The 17411-nt window shown below is 42.8% G+C and overlaps 1 protein-coding gene across 3 annotated transcripts in view; it reads left to right on the top strand.

Annotated features, from left to right (window-relative positions):
• Window positions 1–17153, top strand: part of SDHAF3 (succinate dehydrogenase complex assembly factor 3) — an 83239-nt gene extending 66086 nt beyond the window's left edge. Inside the window, exon 3 of one of the 3 annotated variants that reach the window (XR_012638304.1) lies at window positions 16334–16469. Coding sequence is in view for 2 of the 3 variants with exons in the window: in XM_074945875.1 (XP_074801976.1) it covers window positions 16334–16537 (204 nt within the window). In the remaining variant the exon portion in view is untranslated. Of the gene's footprint in view, window positions 1–16333 lie in introns of all 3 variants that reach the window. The other 2 variants (XM_074945875.1, XM_074945874.1) reach the window with 2 other exon arrangements.
• Window positions 17154–17411: the final 258 nt, after the last annotated feature.

Raw genomic sequence — 17411 nt, 5'->3', positions numbered from 1 at the left:
CTTTTTCTGCTAGATTGAAGAGCCCATTATTACATATTTGTTCTCCATGTAGGTACTTTATAGAATGTAATCAAGTCACTCCTTAATCTTCTCTCTGATCAGCTAAATAGATTGAGCTCCTGGTGTCTGTCACTATACGGCAGGTTTTCTAATCCTTTAATCATTCTCGTGGCTCTTCTCTGAACCCTCTCCAATTTGTCAAACCCTCCTTGAATTGCGGACACCAGCATTGGATGTAGTATTCCAGCAGTGGTTGCACCAGTACCAAATACAGAATTATTTTACAGAAGAAATAACCTCTCCACTCCTACTCAAGAGTCCTCGGTTTATGTATCCCAGGATTGTATTAGCCCTTTTGGCCACAGCATCACAGGCAGAGCTCCTGTTCAGCTGATTATCCAGCATGACCCCAAAATCTTTTTCAGAGTCACTGCTTCTCAGGATAGAGTCCCATCCTGCAAGTATGTCCTACATTCTTTATTCCTAGATGTATGCATTTCCATTTAGGCATGTTAAAATGCATACTATTTGCTTGGGTCCAGGTTACCAGCTTATCCAGATTGCTGTGTATTAGTGACCTGTTCTCTTCATTATTTACCACTCCCCCAATTTTTGTGTCATCTACAAAGTTTATCAGCAATGATTTTATGGTGTTTTTTTCCCTAGGTCGTTGATAAAAATCTTAAATAGTGTAGGACCAAGAACAATCCCTACAGGACCCCATTGGAAACAGACTTGCTTGATAAAGATTCCCTATTTACAGTTATATTTTGAGATCAATCAGTTCGCCATTTTTTAATCCATTTAGTGTGTACCATGTTAATTTTATATCATTTTAGTTTTTTAATCAAAACTTTGTGCAGTACTAAGTCAAACACCTTACAAAAGTAAACATATATATCAACACTACTATCTTCATCAATCAAACATGTAATCTCATAAAAAAAAGATTTACTTTGACAAGATTTACATTCCGTAAACCCATGTTGATTTGCATTTACATTATTCTTCTTTAATTCTTTATTAATCAAGTCCCATATGACCCACTCCATTATCTTGCCTGGGATTGATGACAGTCTGACAGGGCTCTTAATTACCTGGGTCAAAAATTGGGACCCTTTTTAAAAATTGGCTCATCATTAGCTTTCTTCCAGTTTTCTGGAACTTCCCCCATGCTCCAAGACTTACTGAAAATCAGCTTTAAATGATCTAGTGCAGTGGTTCCCAAACTTGTTCCGCCGCTTGTGCAGGGAAAGCCCCTGCCAGGCCGGGCCGGTTTGTTTACCAGCCGTGTCCGCAGGTTCGGCCGATCGCGGCTCCCAGTGGCCGCGGTTCGCTGCTCCAGGCCAATGGGAGCTGCTGGAAGTGGCGGCCAGTACGTCCCTAGGCCCACGCCGCTTCCAGCAGCACCCATTGTCCCAAATATTGTCCCAAAATATTGTCCCAGAAATGGTCTCTTATGTTTGCTTTAGAATTTATTTCTGTCATCAGCATAACATAACAGCATTCACTGAACTAGGTGGCAGTCTGTACATTGCAGTTCAAAGGAGACGTTTTTCCTTTCTGCACTTTGAAGCCAGCAAGACTAATACTTTCTTCCTTTGTCATGATATTTTAGAACTTTGAATATCATGCATTCAGTTGCCTTTTTATAATTTATGAATTCCATGGATGTTAATAATTCAAAGAGAGGAAGAAAACTGTATGAACCTCATTATTATTTGACTAACCCATTCATTTTATCTCTGTGGTTATCACTTACTGTAAATACTGTCTTGCCCTTTTTTGTAGAAAAGGCTTAAAGAAGGTTTGCTTTTTTAAATTAACATAATAGATGGGATTTTCTAAGGAGCCTTAGTGATGTAGGACACAAGCGTCATTGAGATTTCTTTTAAATGGGACTTGTGCCTAAGCCACTTTATTTAGCCTCTTTTGAAAAATCCACCCAATAAACCTAAAAAGTATTCTCTAGTATCTCGTATTTCACTTGCTGGTAGCTTAAATGTAGTTTTACTGGGGAAGCAATTCTTAATTGCTCTTAGTATTTTGCTTCACAGAGTGGTCACATATAGAGTTACCTAGAGTCCTGATTGAGCACAGTTTTTGAGATTGGTGTTTTTCAACGGCTGTACATTTAGCATGTAAACTCTTTGGAGAAGGCACCTTGGGCTTGATCCCTGCCCATTCTTGTGTTCTTTGTACTGATAGACACAAGGGACAGAAAGCGGCTTTAGCAGGTCTCCTTGCATAGCGGAATACCCAGGTGGTGAAAAGTTGATGCAATTTGAGCCAATAAGGAGTCATTAAAGCCAGCGCTAGTTAGAGCAGTCCTAAGGCTGTTCTAATATGCACCGGGGCCAAAGTAGCACTGACTGACCCTGGCCCCACCATACCTTGGACAGGAAGACAGAAAGACACCTATGTGCCTCCCTTTCCTCCTCAGGTGCACTCAGCATGGCTGTGAAGCACCTGCAGACCTAGCCACTTGTCTTCAGTTTTGTCCATTTTGCAGAGTGCCTGCTACAAACTATTAATAACAAACCTGGCAGAATAATCCATCCAGTGTGTATTGCTATGTAAAATATTGTGATGTACTGAGGAGTTTTTCCATAGTTGGAAGTTACCAAAAAAAACCCCAAAAAACATTGTGCCAGAAGAGAGGTAAATTACTGATATGGTAGTGAAAAACAAGAGTTCAATTCATTAATTAAATTGCTTTCAGTTCTCATTTCAAGGACACTGACACGCTGGTAGGTATTCACAGAAAGGTGATCTATATCTAGAGTATTTTATTACATGAAAACTAAGACATGCTGCAGGCACTTCATTCTTGATGCTCGTTACCTACATGTATTCATCTCATGGGGACAGAGAGGAGATGCATATTTATTTGAAGATTAGGTTGTTTTCCCATTATGGCTTTTAACTTACTGTAGGAGTTTGTCTAAGCCTTGCATGTCAAAATATGTACGCAATGAACAAAATGTCACTTGATATTGTAAGCAGAACCTTAAATTTACAGTTTTCCAAGTCAGCAAATTATATAATTTACATTTTACATTTTACAGATATTTGCAAATTATGTAAAGAATAAATATGAATTTCAGACAGTAACAACATTGAATTCAATAAGTATTCAAATCAAGTCTGGGTGGTTCCTGAAATGGCACCATAGACAAAGCCAGATCCACTCTATTTGTTCTTTTAGATACTACTTTTGTGTTGATGCATTGTTGCCTTTAGGTACGATAAGGTCAGACTTTTCCATTTTCTGGTACATGCAAAAGAAAAGGATGACATGTCTTTAAACTCGTATTTTCAAGTCTGTGTTTCATATCAGTTTGTGATGTATGCAGGAACTACTGAAGTTTTCTGAGACATCCAAAGCATTCTTTCACCTAGAGACAAATTCTGATGAATGCACCTACCCTCACAGACGCAGATGTCTCCAAGGAAAGGGGAATCAGTGATTATATGCATCTAGATGGCAACTATTGGGTGTCACCCTTGAAATGTCGTGGAGCAGAGAACTGTCACACAGAAGAGGTGGAAGGCAAGAGATAAGTATTCCCCGGGGACATGTATTCAAATCCCTAGCTCTTGTCCCTTCTTGAGTGGGGATGCGGGAGCTAGGGAAACTGCTATATCCTCATAGTTGCAGTAGCAATCTCAGAGTAACTCCCAGGCTGCTCACCACCATGTGGGGGAAGGTATTCCTGCCCCTTTGGAGTCTAGCCTCATTAGGAATGGCATAGCTTCTGAGCTATGGTCTCGTTAACATCAGTGCCTTTCAAATTGTGATGTCTGAATGTTAGAATGTAAAGAAAATGGACATAATTCATTATCACGGCCAACATTTCATTTGCACAATTTATAGTGTATATGGTGTTCTGCTTTAATAGACAGAAAACCGACAGTCTGGAAAATGACTTCAGATTCATTTACTATATTTTGGATTCCTTTTAGGGTTCTTTATTTTTCAATTTCTGGCCTAGAGATACATTGCATAAATGCCAAGAGCTTTATCTTGCTTGTTTTCAGTATTGTTACTGAGCAAGATTGTATAACTGTTGCTGTTTGTTATTCTAAGAAGAACTGCACAACAAGAAGTTGATTTTTTTTTCTAGATCTACCACTTAAAAATCAATACGAGTTGGATTGTTCTTTGTGTAGAATTTTGCAACTAGAGTGAAACCTAAATAATTTGCCTGTGTAACATGTCAGTGATTTATTAGACTGCTAAAGTCTTCAGAATTCAAATTTGGCCATCTAACTTTACAAGAATTTGTACAGACTGTAGAACTGAAGACTAACTAATTATCATATATGTTCTTAATAACATTGGATTTTCACTTATCTGTATGCAATCCCATCCACAAACCTAGGGCCAGTTCCTGCCTAATGTAACTCCACTGAAATCATTATGCTCAAATGCATTTTATGCTTCATTTCTAACTTTTAGAGTTTTATTGTTCCCAGGTCATCTTAAGTAAATTAGGCTCTAATCCAGCAAAACACTTAAGCCAGTGTTTAACTTTGAAATCAATGGAACTATTCAAATACTTAATCAGTGAGCATCCTAGGCAGCTCCTGACAAATCCAATCAACAAAATGCTCAAACCCTATAGTGATCTCCCTCAAATCCCACCCTAGATCTGGACTGTCTTCAAAAATAAATCTACCCTGAAAACATTTTGCTTCCCTTTTCACCCACCTCCCCCACACTTCAGAACGGATATCCAGTCCTGTTGCGTGAAACTGAGGTTTCCCAGGCTGCTCACAGTATCATTTTCTTCTCAGCTTCAGCAAAAGCCCTTGTGCCAAGCAGCACCGAGAAGTGTATACATAGCAGGTAACAGCTGGGAATCTTCTGGCTCAAATTGCAGCTGTCAGAATCAGCAAGAAGGGGCCTCTGAGTAGGTGGAAGGCTTGTTGAGATGTTCTAAGCCCAGCAGTGTTACAGCTGTATCCTGCTGCTGCAATTCCATTGCATAATTACCTGGAACAAATTTACAGAATCTTAAGCTGTCTGGCCAAACCAGGAGTCTTGACAGTCAGCAAGTTATAGTTGCCAGAGGCTTTAAAAGAAGAGGGGGAAAAGTAAGTTTTAATTCTTGTCCCCCTTCCACTTTAATCCCATGCCACTTTAATTTCTTGCTATCTCTTATAAAAGTTAAATTGGAGGCCTTTTAAATAGCTCTCCATTTAATATTGAGGAATACAGTGAGAAATTGTACATATTCATTGGCCTACGCTCTACTGTTGAAAAGCTGGAATGGGATTGAAGAAGTGGTTTGTACTAGGAGAAAAGCAAAGGGGTCTTGAACTAACTTATTTTAAGTAAATATTCAAAACAATATGGAAATGTTTATCCTTTTCCTTGCCATTTTCCCTTATCTTCCTACTAGCAATTATTTGAAAAGATGGTTGCCATATTAGTGCATAGAGTGTACAAATCCCCATTAAGGATTCTGCCACCCTTGCTGCTTCTTCACATATGTACAATGTGCCTCAGGTGGCATGTTAGCTGGATTCATCACTGACTTTGGTCCACTGGTTGGATCATTAGCTTCCCCAGCCCAGGCTGTGTACTGACGGGGAGTGTGACATGAACACTGATCCATGCCCCCCCCTCCGGCTTATGGTAAGCAGTACCTTATACTTTAAATAGTCCTATTGAAACCAGTAGGGCTGTCCAAAGAGTAAGGTACTATACACCAAGAGCAAGTGTTGCAGAATGTGTGCCCTTAACCTGTGAAGGCTAGTTTAAACAAAATTATTTTGGGACTATTTTCACCACTGTTACTCATGTTGGGTAGGACCTTATTCCATAGTGTGGTTTGATGCTGATTGATGTTTGGCTGCATGTGTGTGTGTTTCCTCTGTGTACCGCCCCAACCCTATGCAGACAGCTGGCATGGCAGACATCAAGTGAACCACCAAATGATCACAAGATCCCTTAAGGGACAAATGCACCCAGCCAGGTTTATTGTTGACAAAGGATGGTACTAGTATCCCACAGACTCTACCAGACCACTAATATATGTATGCCCGTAACAATGGATCAGCTCAGTGAACGGCAGGACTTTCCTTTCCTCCCTAGGCCAGACAAAGATACTCTCTCTGACATACACTTTATACCCTGATACAAACAAGTGAGTACTGTCCCCTGACGTGGCTAGTTATAACTAGGGCTGTCAAGCGATTAAAAAAATTAATCTTGATTGACTGTATGATTAATCATGCTATTAATAATAGAATACCATTTATTTAAATATTTTTGGATGTTTTCTGTGTTTTCAAATATATTTAATTCAGTTACAACGCAATATGAAGTATACAGTGCTCACTTTATATTTATTTTTATTAAAAATATTTGCACCATAAAAATAGTATTTTTCAGTTCACCTAATAAAAGTACTGTAGTGCAATCTCTTTATCATGAAAGTTAACTTACAAATGTAGAATTATGTACAGAAAATAATTGCATAAAAAAAACCAATGTAAAACTTTAGTGCCTACAAGTCCACTAAGTCCTACTTCAGCCAATCGCTCAGACAAACAAGGTTGGTTACAATTTGCAGGAGATAATGCTGCCCAATTCTTGTTTACAATGTCACTTGAAAGTGAGAACAGGTGTTTGCATGGCACTGTTGTAGCCGGCGTTGCAAATATTTACACGCCAAATGGGCTAAACATTCATATGTCCCTTCATGCTTCAACCACCATTCCAGAGGACATTTGTCCATGCTGCTGACGGGTTCTGCTTGATAACCATCCAAAGTGGTGCAGACTGACGCATGTTCATTTTCACCATCTGAGTCAGATGCCACCAGCAGAAGGTTCATTTTCTTTTTTGGTGGTTCGGATTCTGTAGTTTCCGCATTGTAGTGTTGCTCTTTTAAGACTTCTGAAAGCATGCGCCACGCCTTGTCCCTCTCAGATTTTGGATGGCACTTCAGATTCTTAAACCTTGGGTCATGTGCTGTAGCTATTTTTAGAAATTTCACATTGGTACCCTCTTTGCATTTTGTCAAACCTGCTGTGTAAGTGTTCTTAAAACGAACATGTGCTGGGTCATCATCAGAGACTGCTATAACATGAAATATATGGCAGAATGTGGGTAAAACAGAACAGGAGACAGAATTCTCCTCCAAGGAGTTCAGTCACATATTTAATTATTTTTTTAAAATGAGCATCAACAGCATGGAAGCATGTCCTCTGGAATGGTGGCCGAAGCATGAATGGGCATATGATTGTTTAGGTAAATCCCTTGCAACTCTGGCTACAAAAGTGCCATGTGAACGCCTGTTCTCACCCTCAGGTGATGTAAATAAGAAGCAGGCAGCAGTATCTCCCGTAAATAGTTGTTTGGCTTAGCAATTAGCTGAACAAGAAGTAGGATTAAGTGAACTTGTAGGCTCTAAAGTTTTACATAACTGGACTCAAAAACAAAACAATGTAACAAAAAATCTATATTTGTAAGTTACACTTTCACGATAAACAGATTGCACTACAGTACTTGTATGAGGTGAATTGAAAAATATTATTTCTTTATCATTTTTACAGTGCAAATATTTGTAATAAAAATGTAAAATAAGCACTGTATACTTCGTATTCTGTCTTGTAATAAAAAGTCAATATATTTGAAAATGTAGAAAAACATCCCAAGCATTCTTCATTGCACCTACTAGCATAAGGCTATTGTGACTTAGAAAGATGCAATGTGACTTATGGATTTAATACATTTTGTAATAGTTAAAAATGGTGTTGAAAAATTGGAGAGAGTATGGAGAAGAACCACCCAAATCATCTCAGGGCTGGAGAAGATGCCATATAATGAGAGACTTAAAAGGTCAATCTTTTGAGTTTATCAGAAAGAAGATTGGAGAGGTGATGTGATGACAGGATATAAATACTTTCAGGGGGAAAAAATACTGGATACTAAAGGGCTCCTGCTCAGTCTGGCAGAGAACAGCATAACATAAGACTGAAAGGGATCTCCTGGGTCATTGAATCTAGTCCCCTGGTTTTGCAGGCAATTGTGTACCAAGAACTCATGGCTCAAAGTTGAAGCCAGACAAATTCAAATGAGCAATCAAGCACAAGTTTTAACAGTGAAAGTGATTAATCACTGGAACATGCCACCTAGGGAAGTGGTGGGTTCTTCATCTCGTCTTCAAATCAAAACTTGGATGCCTTTCTGGAAGTTGTGGTTTAGTCTAGAGGTCAGCAACTTTCAGCATATGGCCCATCAGGGTAATCTGCTTGCGCATCACAAGAAATTTTGTTTGCGTTGACCATCCACAGGCACGGCCCCCCGCAGCTCCCAGTGGCCATGGTTCACCATTCCCGCCAATAGGAGCTGCAGGAAGCGGCTCCCATTGGCCGGGAACAGCGAACCACGGCCACTGGGAGCTGCGGGGGGCTGTGCCTGCGAACAGTCAACATAAACAAAGTGTCTCGCGACCCGCCAGCGGATTACTCTGATGGGCCTCGTGCTGAAGGTTGCCGACCCCTAGTTTAGTCAAACAAAGTTATTAGGCTCAATGCAAGGGTAGCTGGGTGAAATTCTGTGGCCTACGTTATACCAGATATCAAACTAAACAACTTAATGATTCTCTCTCACCTTAAAATCTGAATCTTTGCATAGTGAGATGCTTATTTTTCTAGTGTGCATACTTTTGGGGGTCTCTTTTAATAAGATTTTTGGTTACATTTAATTTCTTCTCTCCTGCCCAATAAAGAAAATGCTATCTCTGGGTCCAGATTCCCTAGACAGATGTGTAATTGAGGGCTAAACTGTAGGATTTAAGTTTTTAAAAATGAGAGAAGTAATATAATATTCTTAATAAATCTTTCGGTCACTGTAATTGACAAAGCTAGGACCTTGGGTGGGAGGTGAGATTCCCTGTTGTGACCATCTTGTATTTGGAGAAATTAGTGTTGTAAAAATAATTAAGTAGGATAATATTTTAAGTTCAGATAGCTACATCAGAATGCAGTTAGCATAAAGAATAGTAGTAATGTTCATTACCACTCCCATTTACTTTCCTAGTAGACTATTGCTGTCCATGGCAATTATTTAATCCTAGAAGGTAAAACAAGGTGAAAGCTCTGTGTAACGGAAAAGTTGGAATCAGACATCAGTGCCATAAGCAGTCATCTAAGTAATCGATAAGCATTTAGAATGTCTATTCACCAAATAAATCTTTTCCCATGAGAATATCTTCACCATTTCAAGCAAATAGAACCTTGGACCTTGCAAAGGGAGTTAACGGGTGTAAATGCAGAATTCTCTTAACTTGAAGTCTTTAAACCATGATTTGAGGACTTCAGTTACTCAGCCAGAGATTAGGGGTCTGTTACAGGAGAGGGTGAGTGAGGTTCTGTGGCCTGCAAGGTGCAGGAGGTCAAACTAGATGAACCTGATGGTCCCTGTTGACCTTAAACTCTATGAGAACCATTCCACTCTATGGGTATGTCTACACTACGGAATAAGGTCGAATTTATAGAAGTCGGTTTTTTAGAAATCGGTTTTATATATTCGAGTGTGTGTGTCCCCACAGAAGTGCATTAACTCGGCGGAGTGCTTCCACAGTACCGAGGCTAGAGTCGACTTCCGGAGCGTTGCACTGTGGGTAGCTATCCCACAGTTCCCGCAGTCTCCGCTGCCCATTGGAATTCTGGGTTGAGATCCCAATGCCTGATGGGGCTGAAACATTGTTGCGGGTGGTTCTGGGTACATATCGTCAGTCCCCCCCTTCCCTCCCTCCCTCCGTGAAAGCAAGGGCAGACAATTGTTTCGCGCCTTTTTTCCTGAGTTACCTGTGCGGACGCCATACCACCGCAAGCATGGAGCCCGCTCAGGTAACAGTCACCGTATGTCTCCTGGGTGCTGGCAGACACGGTACGGCATTGCTACACAGTAGCAGCAACCCATTGCCTTTTGGCAGCAGACGGTACAGTACGACTGGTAGCCGTCCTCGTCATGTCCGAGGTGTTCCTGGTCGCCTGTGTGAGGTTGATCAGGAGCGCCTGGGCAGACATGGGCGCAGGGACTAAATTTTTAGTGACTTGACCAGGTCATTTTTTTTAGTCCGGCAGTCAGTCCTATTGAACCGTCTTATGGTGAGCAGGCAGGCAATATGGATTGCTAGCAGTCCTATTGCACCGTCTTCTGCCGAGCAGCCATGATATGTGGATGGCATGCAGTCCTTCTGCACCGTCTGCTGCTAGCCAAAGATGTAAAAGATAGATGGAGTGGATCAAAACAAGAAATAGACCAGATTTGTTTTGTACTCATTTGCCTTCTCCCCTGTCTAGGGGACTCATTCCTCTAGGTCACACTGCAGTCACTCAGAGAAGGTGCAGCGAGGTAGATCTAGCCATGTATCAATCAGAGGCCAGGCTAACCTCCTTGTTCCAATAAGAACAATAACTTAGGTGCACCATTTCTTATTGGAACCCTCCGTGAAGTCAACCCTGTAAGCCGTGTCCTCAGTCGCCCCTCCCTGCGTCAGAGCAACGGCAAACAATCGTGCATCTGAGTTGAGAGTGCTGTCCAGAGCAGCCCAATGGAACACTCTGATTGGGCTAAAACATTGTCGCGGGTGGTTCTGGGTACATATTGTCCGGCCCCCGTTCCCTCCCTCCCTCCGTGAAGGCAAGGGCAGACAATTGTTTCGCGCCTTTTTTCCTGAGTTACCTGTGCGGACGCCATACCACCGCAAGCATGGAGCCCGCTCAGGTAACCGTCACCGTATGTCTCCTGGGTGCTGGCAGACGCGGTACGGCATTGCTACACAGTAGCAGCAACCCATTGCCTTCTGGCAGCAGACGGTGCAGTATGACTGGTAGCCGTCCTCGTCATGTCCGAGGTGCTCCTGGCCACGTCGGCTGGGAGCGCCTGGGCAGACATGGGCGCAGGGACTAAATTTTTGGTGACTTGACCAGGTCATTCTCTTTAGTCCTGCAGTCAGTCGTATTGAACCGTCTAATGGTGAGCAGGCAGGCAATACGGATTGCTAGCAGTCGTATTGTACCATCTTCTGCCGGGCAGGCAAGAGATGACGATGGCTAGAAATCGTATTGTACCATCTTCTGCCGGGCAGGCAAGAGATGACGATGGCTAGCAATCGTACTGTGCCATCTTCTGCCAGGCAGGCAAGAGATGAGGATGGCTAGCAGTCGTACTGTGCCATCTTCTGCCGAGCAGCCATGAGATGTGGATGGCTTGCAGTCCTTCTGCACCGTCTGCTGCCAGCCAAAGATGTAAAAGATAGATGGAGTGGATCAAAACAAGAAATAGACCAGATTTGTTTTGTACTCATTTGCCTCCTCCCCTGTCTAGGGGACTCATTCCTCTAGGTCACACTGCAGTCACTCACAGAGAAGGTGCTGCGAGGTAGATCTAGCCATGTATCAATCAGAGGCCAGGCTAACCTCCTTGTTCCAATAAGAACAATAACTTAGGTGCACCATTTCTTATTGGAACCCTCCGTGAAGTCCTGCCTGAACTACTCCTTGATGTAAAGCCACCCCCTTTGTGGATTTTAGCCTCCTGAAGCCAACCCTGTAAGCCGTGTCGTCAGTCGCCCCTCCCTCCGTCAGAGCAACGGCAGACAATCATTCCGCGCCTTTTTTCTGTGCGGACGCCATACCAAGGCAAGCATGGAGTCCGCTCAGCTCACTTTGGCAATTAGGAGCACATTAAACACCACACGCATTATCCAGCAGTATATGCAGCACCAGAACCTGGCAAAGCGCTACCGGGCGAGGAGGCGACGTCAGCGCGGTCACGTGAGTGATCAGGACATGGACACAGATTTCTCTGAAAGCATGGGCCCTGCCAATGCATGCATAATGGTGCTAATGGGGCAGGTTCATGCTGTGGAACGCCGATTCTGGGCTCGGGAAACAAGCACAGACTGGTGGGACCGCATAGTGTTGCAGGTCTGGGACGATTCCCAGTGGCTGCGAAACTTTTGCATGCGTAAGGGCACTTTCATGGAACTTTGTGACTTGCTTTCCCCTGCCCTGAAGCGCATGAATACCAAGATGAGAGCAGCCCTCACAGTTGAGAAGCGAGTGGCGATAGCCCTGTGGAAGCTTGCAACGCCAGACAGCTACCGGTCAGTTGGGAATCAATTTGGAGTAGGCAAATCTACTGTGGGGGCTGCTGTGATGCAAGTAGCCCACGCAATCAAAGATCTGCTGATATCAAGGGTAGTGACCTTGGGAAATGTGCAGGTCATAGTGGATGGCTTTGCTGCAATGGGATTCCCTAACTGTGGTGGGGCCATAGACGGAACCCATATCCCTATCTTGGCACCGGAGCACCAAGCCGGCGAGTACATAAACCGCAAGGGGTACTTTTTCAATAGTGCTGCAAGCTCTGGTGGATCACAAGGGACGTTTCACCAACATCAATGTGGGATGGCCGGGAAAGGTACATGACGCTCGCATCTTCAGGAACTCTGGTCTGTTTCAAAAGCTTCAAGAAGGGACTTTATTCCCAGACCAGAAAATAACAAAATGTTGAAATGCCTATATGTATTCTTGGGGACCCAGCCTACCCCTTAATGCCATGGCTCATGAAGCCGTACACAGGCAGCCTGGACAGCAGTCAGGAGCTGTTCAACTACAGGCTGAGCAAGTGCAGAATGGTGGTAGAATGTGCATTTGGACGTTTAAAGGCGCGCTGGCGCAGTTTACTGACTCGCTTAGACCTCAGCGAAACCAATATTCCCATTGTTATTACTGCTTGCTGTGTGCTCCACAATATCTGTGAGAGTAAGGGGGAGACGTTTATGGCGGGGTGGGAGGTTGAGGCAAATCGCCTGGCTGCTGGTTATGCGCAGCCAGACACCAGGGCGGTTAGAAGAGCACAGGAGGGTGCGGTACGCATCAGAGAGGCTTTGAAAACCAGTTTCATGACTGGCCAGGCTACGGTGTGAAAGTTCTGTTTGTTTCTCCTTGATGACACCCCCCGCCCCTTGGTTCACTCTACTTCCTTGTAAGCTAACCACCCTCCCCTCCTCCCTTTGATCACCTCTTGCAGAGGCAATAAAGTCATTGTTGCTTCACATTCATGCATTCTTTATTCATTCATCACACAAATAGGGGGATGACTACCAAGGTAGCCCAGGAGGGGTGGTGGAGGAGGGAAGGAAAATGCCACACAGCACTTTAAAAGTTTACAACTTTAAAATTTATTGAATGACAGCCTTCTTTTTTTGGGGCAATCCTCTGTGGTGGAGTGGCTGGTTGGCCGGTGGCCACCCCACCGCGTTCTTGGGCGTCTGGGTGTGGAGGCTATGGAACTTGGGGAGGAGGGCGGTTGGTTACACAGGGGCTGTAGTGGCAGTCTGTGCTCCAGCTGCCTTTGCTGCAGCTCAACCATACACTGGAGCATACTGGTTTGGTCCTCCAGCAGCCTCAGCATTGAATCCTGCCTCCTCTCATCACGCTGTCGCCACATTCGAGCTTCAGCCCTCTCTTCAGCCCGCCACTTACTCTCTTCAGCCCGCCACCTCTCCTCCTGGTCATTTTGTGCTTTCCTGCAGTCTGACATTATTTGCCTCCACGCATTCGTCTGTGCTCTGTCAGTGTGGGAGGACAGCATGAGCTCGGAGAACATTTCATCTCGAGTGCATTTTTTTTTTCTTTCTAATCTTCACTAGCCTCTGGGAAGGAGAAGATCCTGTGATCATTGAAACACATGCAGCTGGTGGAGAAAAGAAAAGGGACAGCGGTATTTAAAAAGACACATTTTATAAAACACTGGCTACACTCTTTCAGGGTAAACCTTGCTGTTAACATTACATACATAGCACATGTGCTTTCGTTACAAGGTCGCATTTTGCCTCCCCCCACCGCGTGGCTACCCCCTCAACCCTCCCCCCTCCCTGTGGCTAACAGCGGGGAACATTTCTGTTCAGCCGCAGGCAAACAGCCCAGCAGGAATGGGCTCCTCTGAGCGTCCCCTGAAGAAAAGCACCCTATTTCAACCAGGTGACCATGGATTATATCTCACTCTCCTGAGGATAACACACGAACGGATGTTGCTTGAACGCCAGCAAACATACACTGCAATGCTTTGTTGTACAATGATTCCCGAGTACGTGTTACTGGCCTGGAGTGGTATAGTGTCCTACCATGAAGGACGCAATAAGTCTGCCCTCCCCAGAAACCTTTTGCAAAGGCTTTGGGAGTATATCCAGGAGAGCCGCGAATGCCAGGGCAAAGTAATCCTTTCACATGCTTGCTTTTAAACCATGTATAGTATTTTAAAAGGTACACTCACCGGAGGTCCCTTCTCCGTCTGCTGGGTCCAGGAGGCAGCCTTGGGTGGGTTCAGGGGGTACTGGCTCCAGGTCCAGGGTGAGAAACAGTTCCTGGCTGTCGGGAAAACCGGTTTCTCCGCTTGCTTGCTGTGAGCTATCTACAACCTCCTCCTCATCATCATCTTCTTCGTCCCCAAAACCTGCTTCCGTATTGCCTCCATCTCCATTGAAGGAGTCAAACAACACGGCTGGGGTAGTGGTGGCTGAACCCCCTAAAATGGCATGCAGCTCATCATAGAAGCGGCATGTTTGGGGCTCTGACCCGGAGCGGCCGTTCGCCTCTCTGGTTTTCTGGTAGGCTTGCCTCAGCTCCTTCAGTTTCACGCGGCACTGCTTCGGGTCCCTGTTATGGCCTCTGTCCTTCATGCCCTGGGAGATCTTGACAAAGGTTTTGGCATTTCGAAAACTGGAACGGAGTTCTGATAGCACGGATTCCTCTCCCCATACAGCGATCAGATCCCGTACCTCCCGTTCGGTCCATGCTGGAGCTCTTTTGCGATTCTGAGACTCCATCATGGTCACCTCTGCTGATGAGCTCTGCATGGTCACCTGCAGCTTGCCACGCTGGCCAAACAGGAAATGAGATTCAAAAGTTCGCGGTTCTTTTCCTGTCTACCTGGCCAGTGCATCTGAGTTGAGAGTGCTGTCCAGAGCGGTCAAAATGGAGCACTCTGGGATAGCTCCCGGAGGCCAATACCGTCGAATTGTGTCCACAGTACCCCAAATTCGACCCGGCAAGGCCGATTTAAGCGCTAATCCACTTGTCAGGGGTGGAGTAAGGAAATCGATTTTAAGAGCCCTTTAAGTCGAAATAAAGGGCTTCATCGTGTGGACGGGTGCAGGTTTACATCGATTTAATGCTGCTAAATTCGACCTAAAGTCCTAGTGTAGACCAGGGCTATCAGTGCCTTTCACACAGTCATTGCCAATTCATAATATGGTATTTCCTTTTAGTTAGGTATCTGACCTCTTTCTGAACGCTACGGAATTCTCTTTTTGAAAAACTGCTTTGTTTATAAGTTTCACTTTCAGAGTTTGTGATGCTTACATAATGTATTGTAATTCATGAGAGACCTGATCCAAAATTCTGAAGTCAATGGAAACAACTTCCATCAGATGGTTAGGGGGGAATGAAAACCAATGCCACTATGAGACTAACTGGAAATCTTGTATGCATTTTAAAAATTATTTGTACATATGCTTTGAGCTCTGGAGAGGTGCATTTAAAAAGTGCAATATAGATAAGCACCCCCAGGTGAGGAAGACACATCAGCCCCAATTCAGGAAAACATTCCTGTTCAGTAAAACACTTAAACATGTCTTAGGTCAGTAGGGCTCAGGCATGGTCTTAAGCACTTTTCCAAATTGGGGTTAGAGACAGTATTCCAAAATAGGTAGGGTTTTATGGATCAAAATCTGATTTTATCAGGAAGCATGTGAATAGCCAATAGTTAGCTCAAGCTTTGGAGCACAGAATATTGTCAACATGCTACTAAGAAATCAGGGAGCAATGTTATATATTAGCTGTTGAGTCATTGAGTAACTTTCAAGGCTAGCCCCATTAGTGTATTGCAGTATTCTAGTGTGTATTTGCAGGGAAGTAGTATCAGTCCAATCACACCAATGTGCAAAGTGAATTCTGTTGATACTTTTGCTCAATAAAGTCTATAATTAAATATACTATTGGCCAGTGGAGATGCATGAATTGATACAACAGACAAATAAATTGGTAGAGAGCTGATGCAGATTAATTTTTAAGTAGAAGTGTAAAACTACGAAAAGGTATTGGAATTTTGATACATATTTTAATAGGATTTCATTCTTATTGAAGATGCCCATTTTGTCATTTGTTTTAAGACAGATCCAGAGAAGGATGCGTGGTAAAAAAAACTGTATGCTTTGTATGTTTTGGCAGAGTCAAAGTCAACACAAGTCTTGCTTTTGTCATCTTTCTTTGACTTTTTTTTTTCTTCTTTCTGTACTAGATCTATGCAGAAACGCTGTGGCAGCAAGCTAACGAAGACAGACAAAACTCAAGAAAAAAGACTTGCTTTGGAACCCCCCTCACAGAGGAGAAACTTAATGACTTCCATAATGAACAGATAAGACAACTGCAGGAATTGATGCAAGAAGCCACTAAACCTAATAAGCAATTTAATATTTCTGATGATTCTGAATACAAGAACTAGATTTTTTTAAAATGCACTTAAAAGCATTTTATAGAGCTTCCTTTTTCAATTTGAATAGAACATTATTATGAATAATGAAAGCTGATAATATGGTAACTTTTTTGTGTTTTAACCTGATGTATCTGTTTCCTTATGCAATGATGTTAGAATTATTGTATGATCCCAGGTTATGTAAATTATAACACTTGCACTTTGTGGAACTTAGAAAATGTTCTTTATTTTAAGAATTTGGTAATATTAAAGTTGTCATGTTTTCAAAATTGAAAGTTTTATGCTAGAATTGGATTTAAGCACTTGGTAGGTCTTGGTTTCAAGCCAAGTCATTATTTGTGTATCATCCACTTCTTCCTCTAATAATGGAAAGGATGCAATCAACAGTAATTTTCTGATGGGGATTCAGCAACAACAGTACAAAGAATGAATGTGTGCTACTGATTTGGGTTTTTTGCATTGCAAAGAAGTAAACCATGCTTACAAGGATGTGTTGTTCTTTCATTTGAATGATAGTTTTCTTCATCAGTTTTATTGTGTAATTTTCCTTAAAACAAGATACATTTTTATTCTAAAATTCACCCTGCTTAAAACCAGTCTTACAAGCAAAATAATCAGTTTGTCAGTTAGATGCCTAGAATCTATCAAAGTAGGATTCCCTTCCTTATCCCTGAAATCTTGCTATTTTACAGTCTTATTAATTCAGCAATAAAATAATTCTTTAGTAGAACTGCATACTCAGTCATTATTACACAATTAAAATATAAAGAAGCTTAAAGGCTCAGTATCATCCCATATTCTGCTTTTATACAGGAAAAAATGGTTATATCCAACAACAGGAATGACCCCCCCCCATAGTATTTTATAAATATTAGAAATAGAT

This window comes from Natator depressus, chromosome 2, assembly GCF_965152275.1.
Source record: "Natator depressus isolate rNatDep1 chromosome 2, rNatDep2.hap1, whole genome shotgun sequence".
Classification (NCBI taxonomy): Eukaryota; Metazoa; Chordata; order Testudines; family Cheloniidae; genus Natator; species Natator depressus.
The sequence above is the reverse complement of the archived record's forward strand: the minus strand, read 5'-3'. Positions and strand labels throughout refer to the sequence as shown.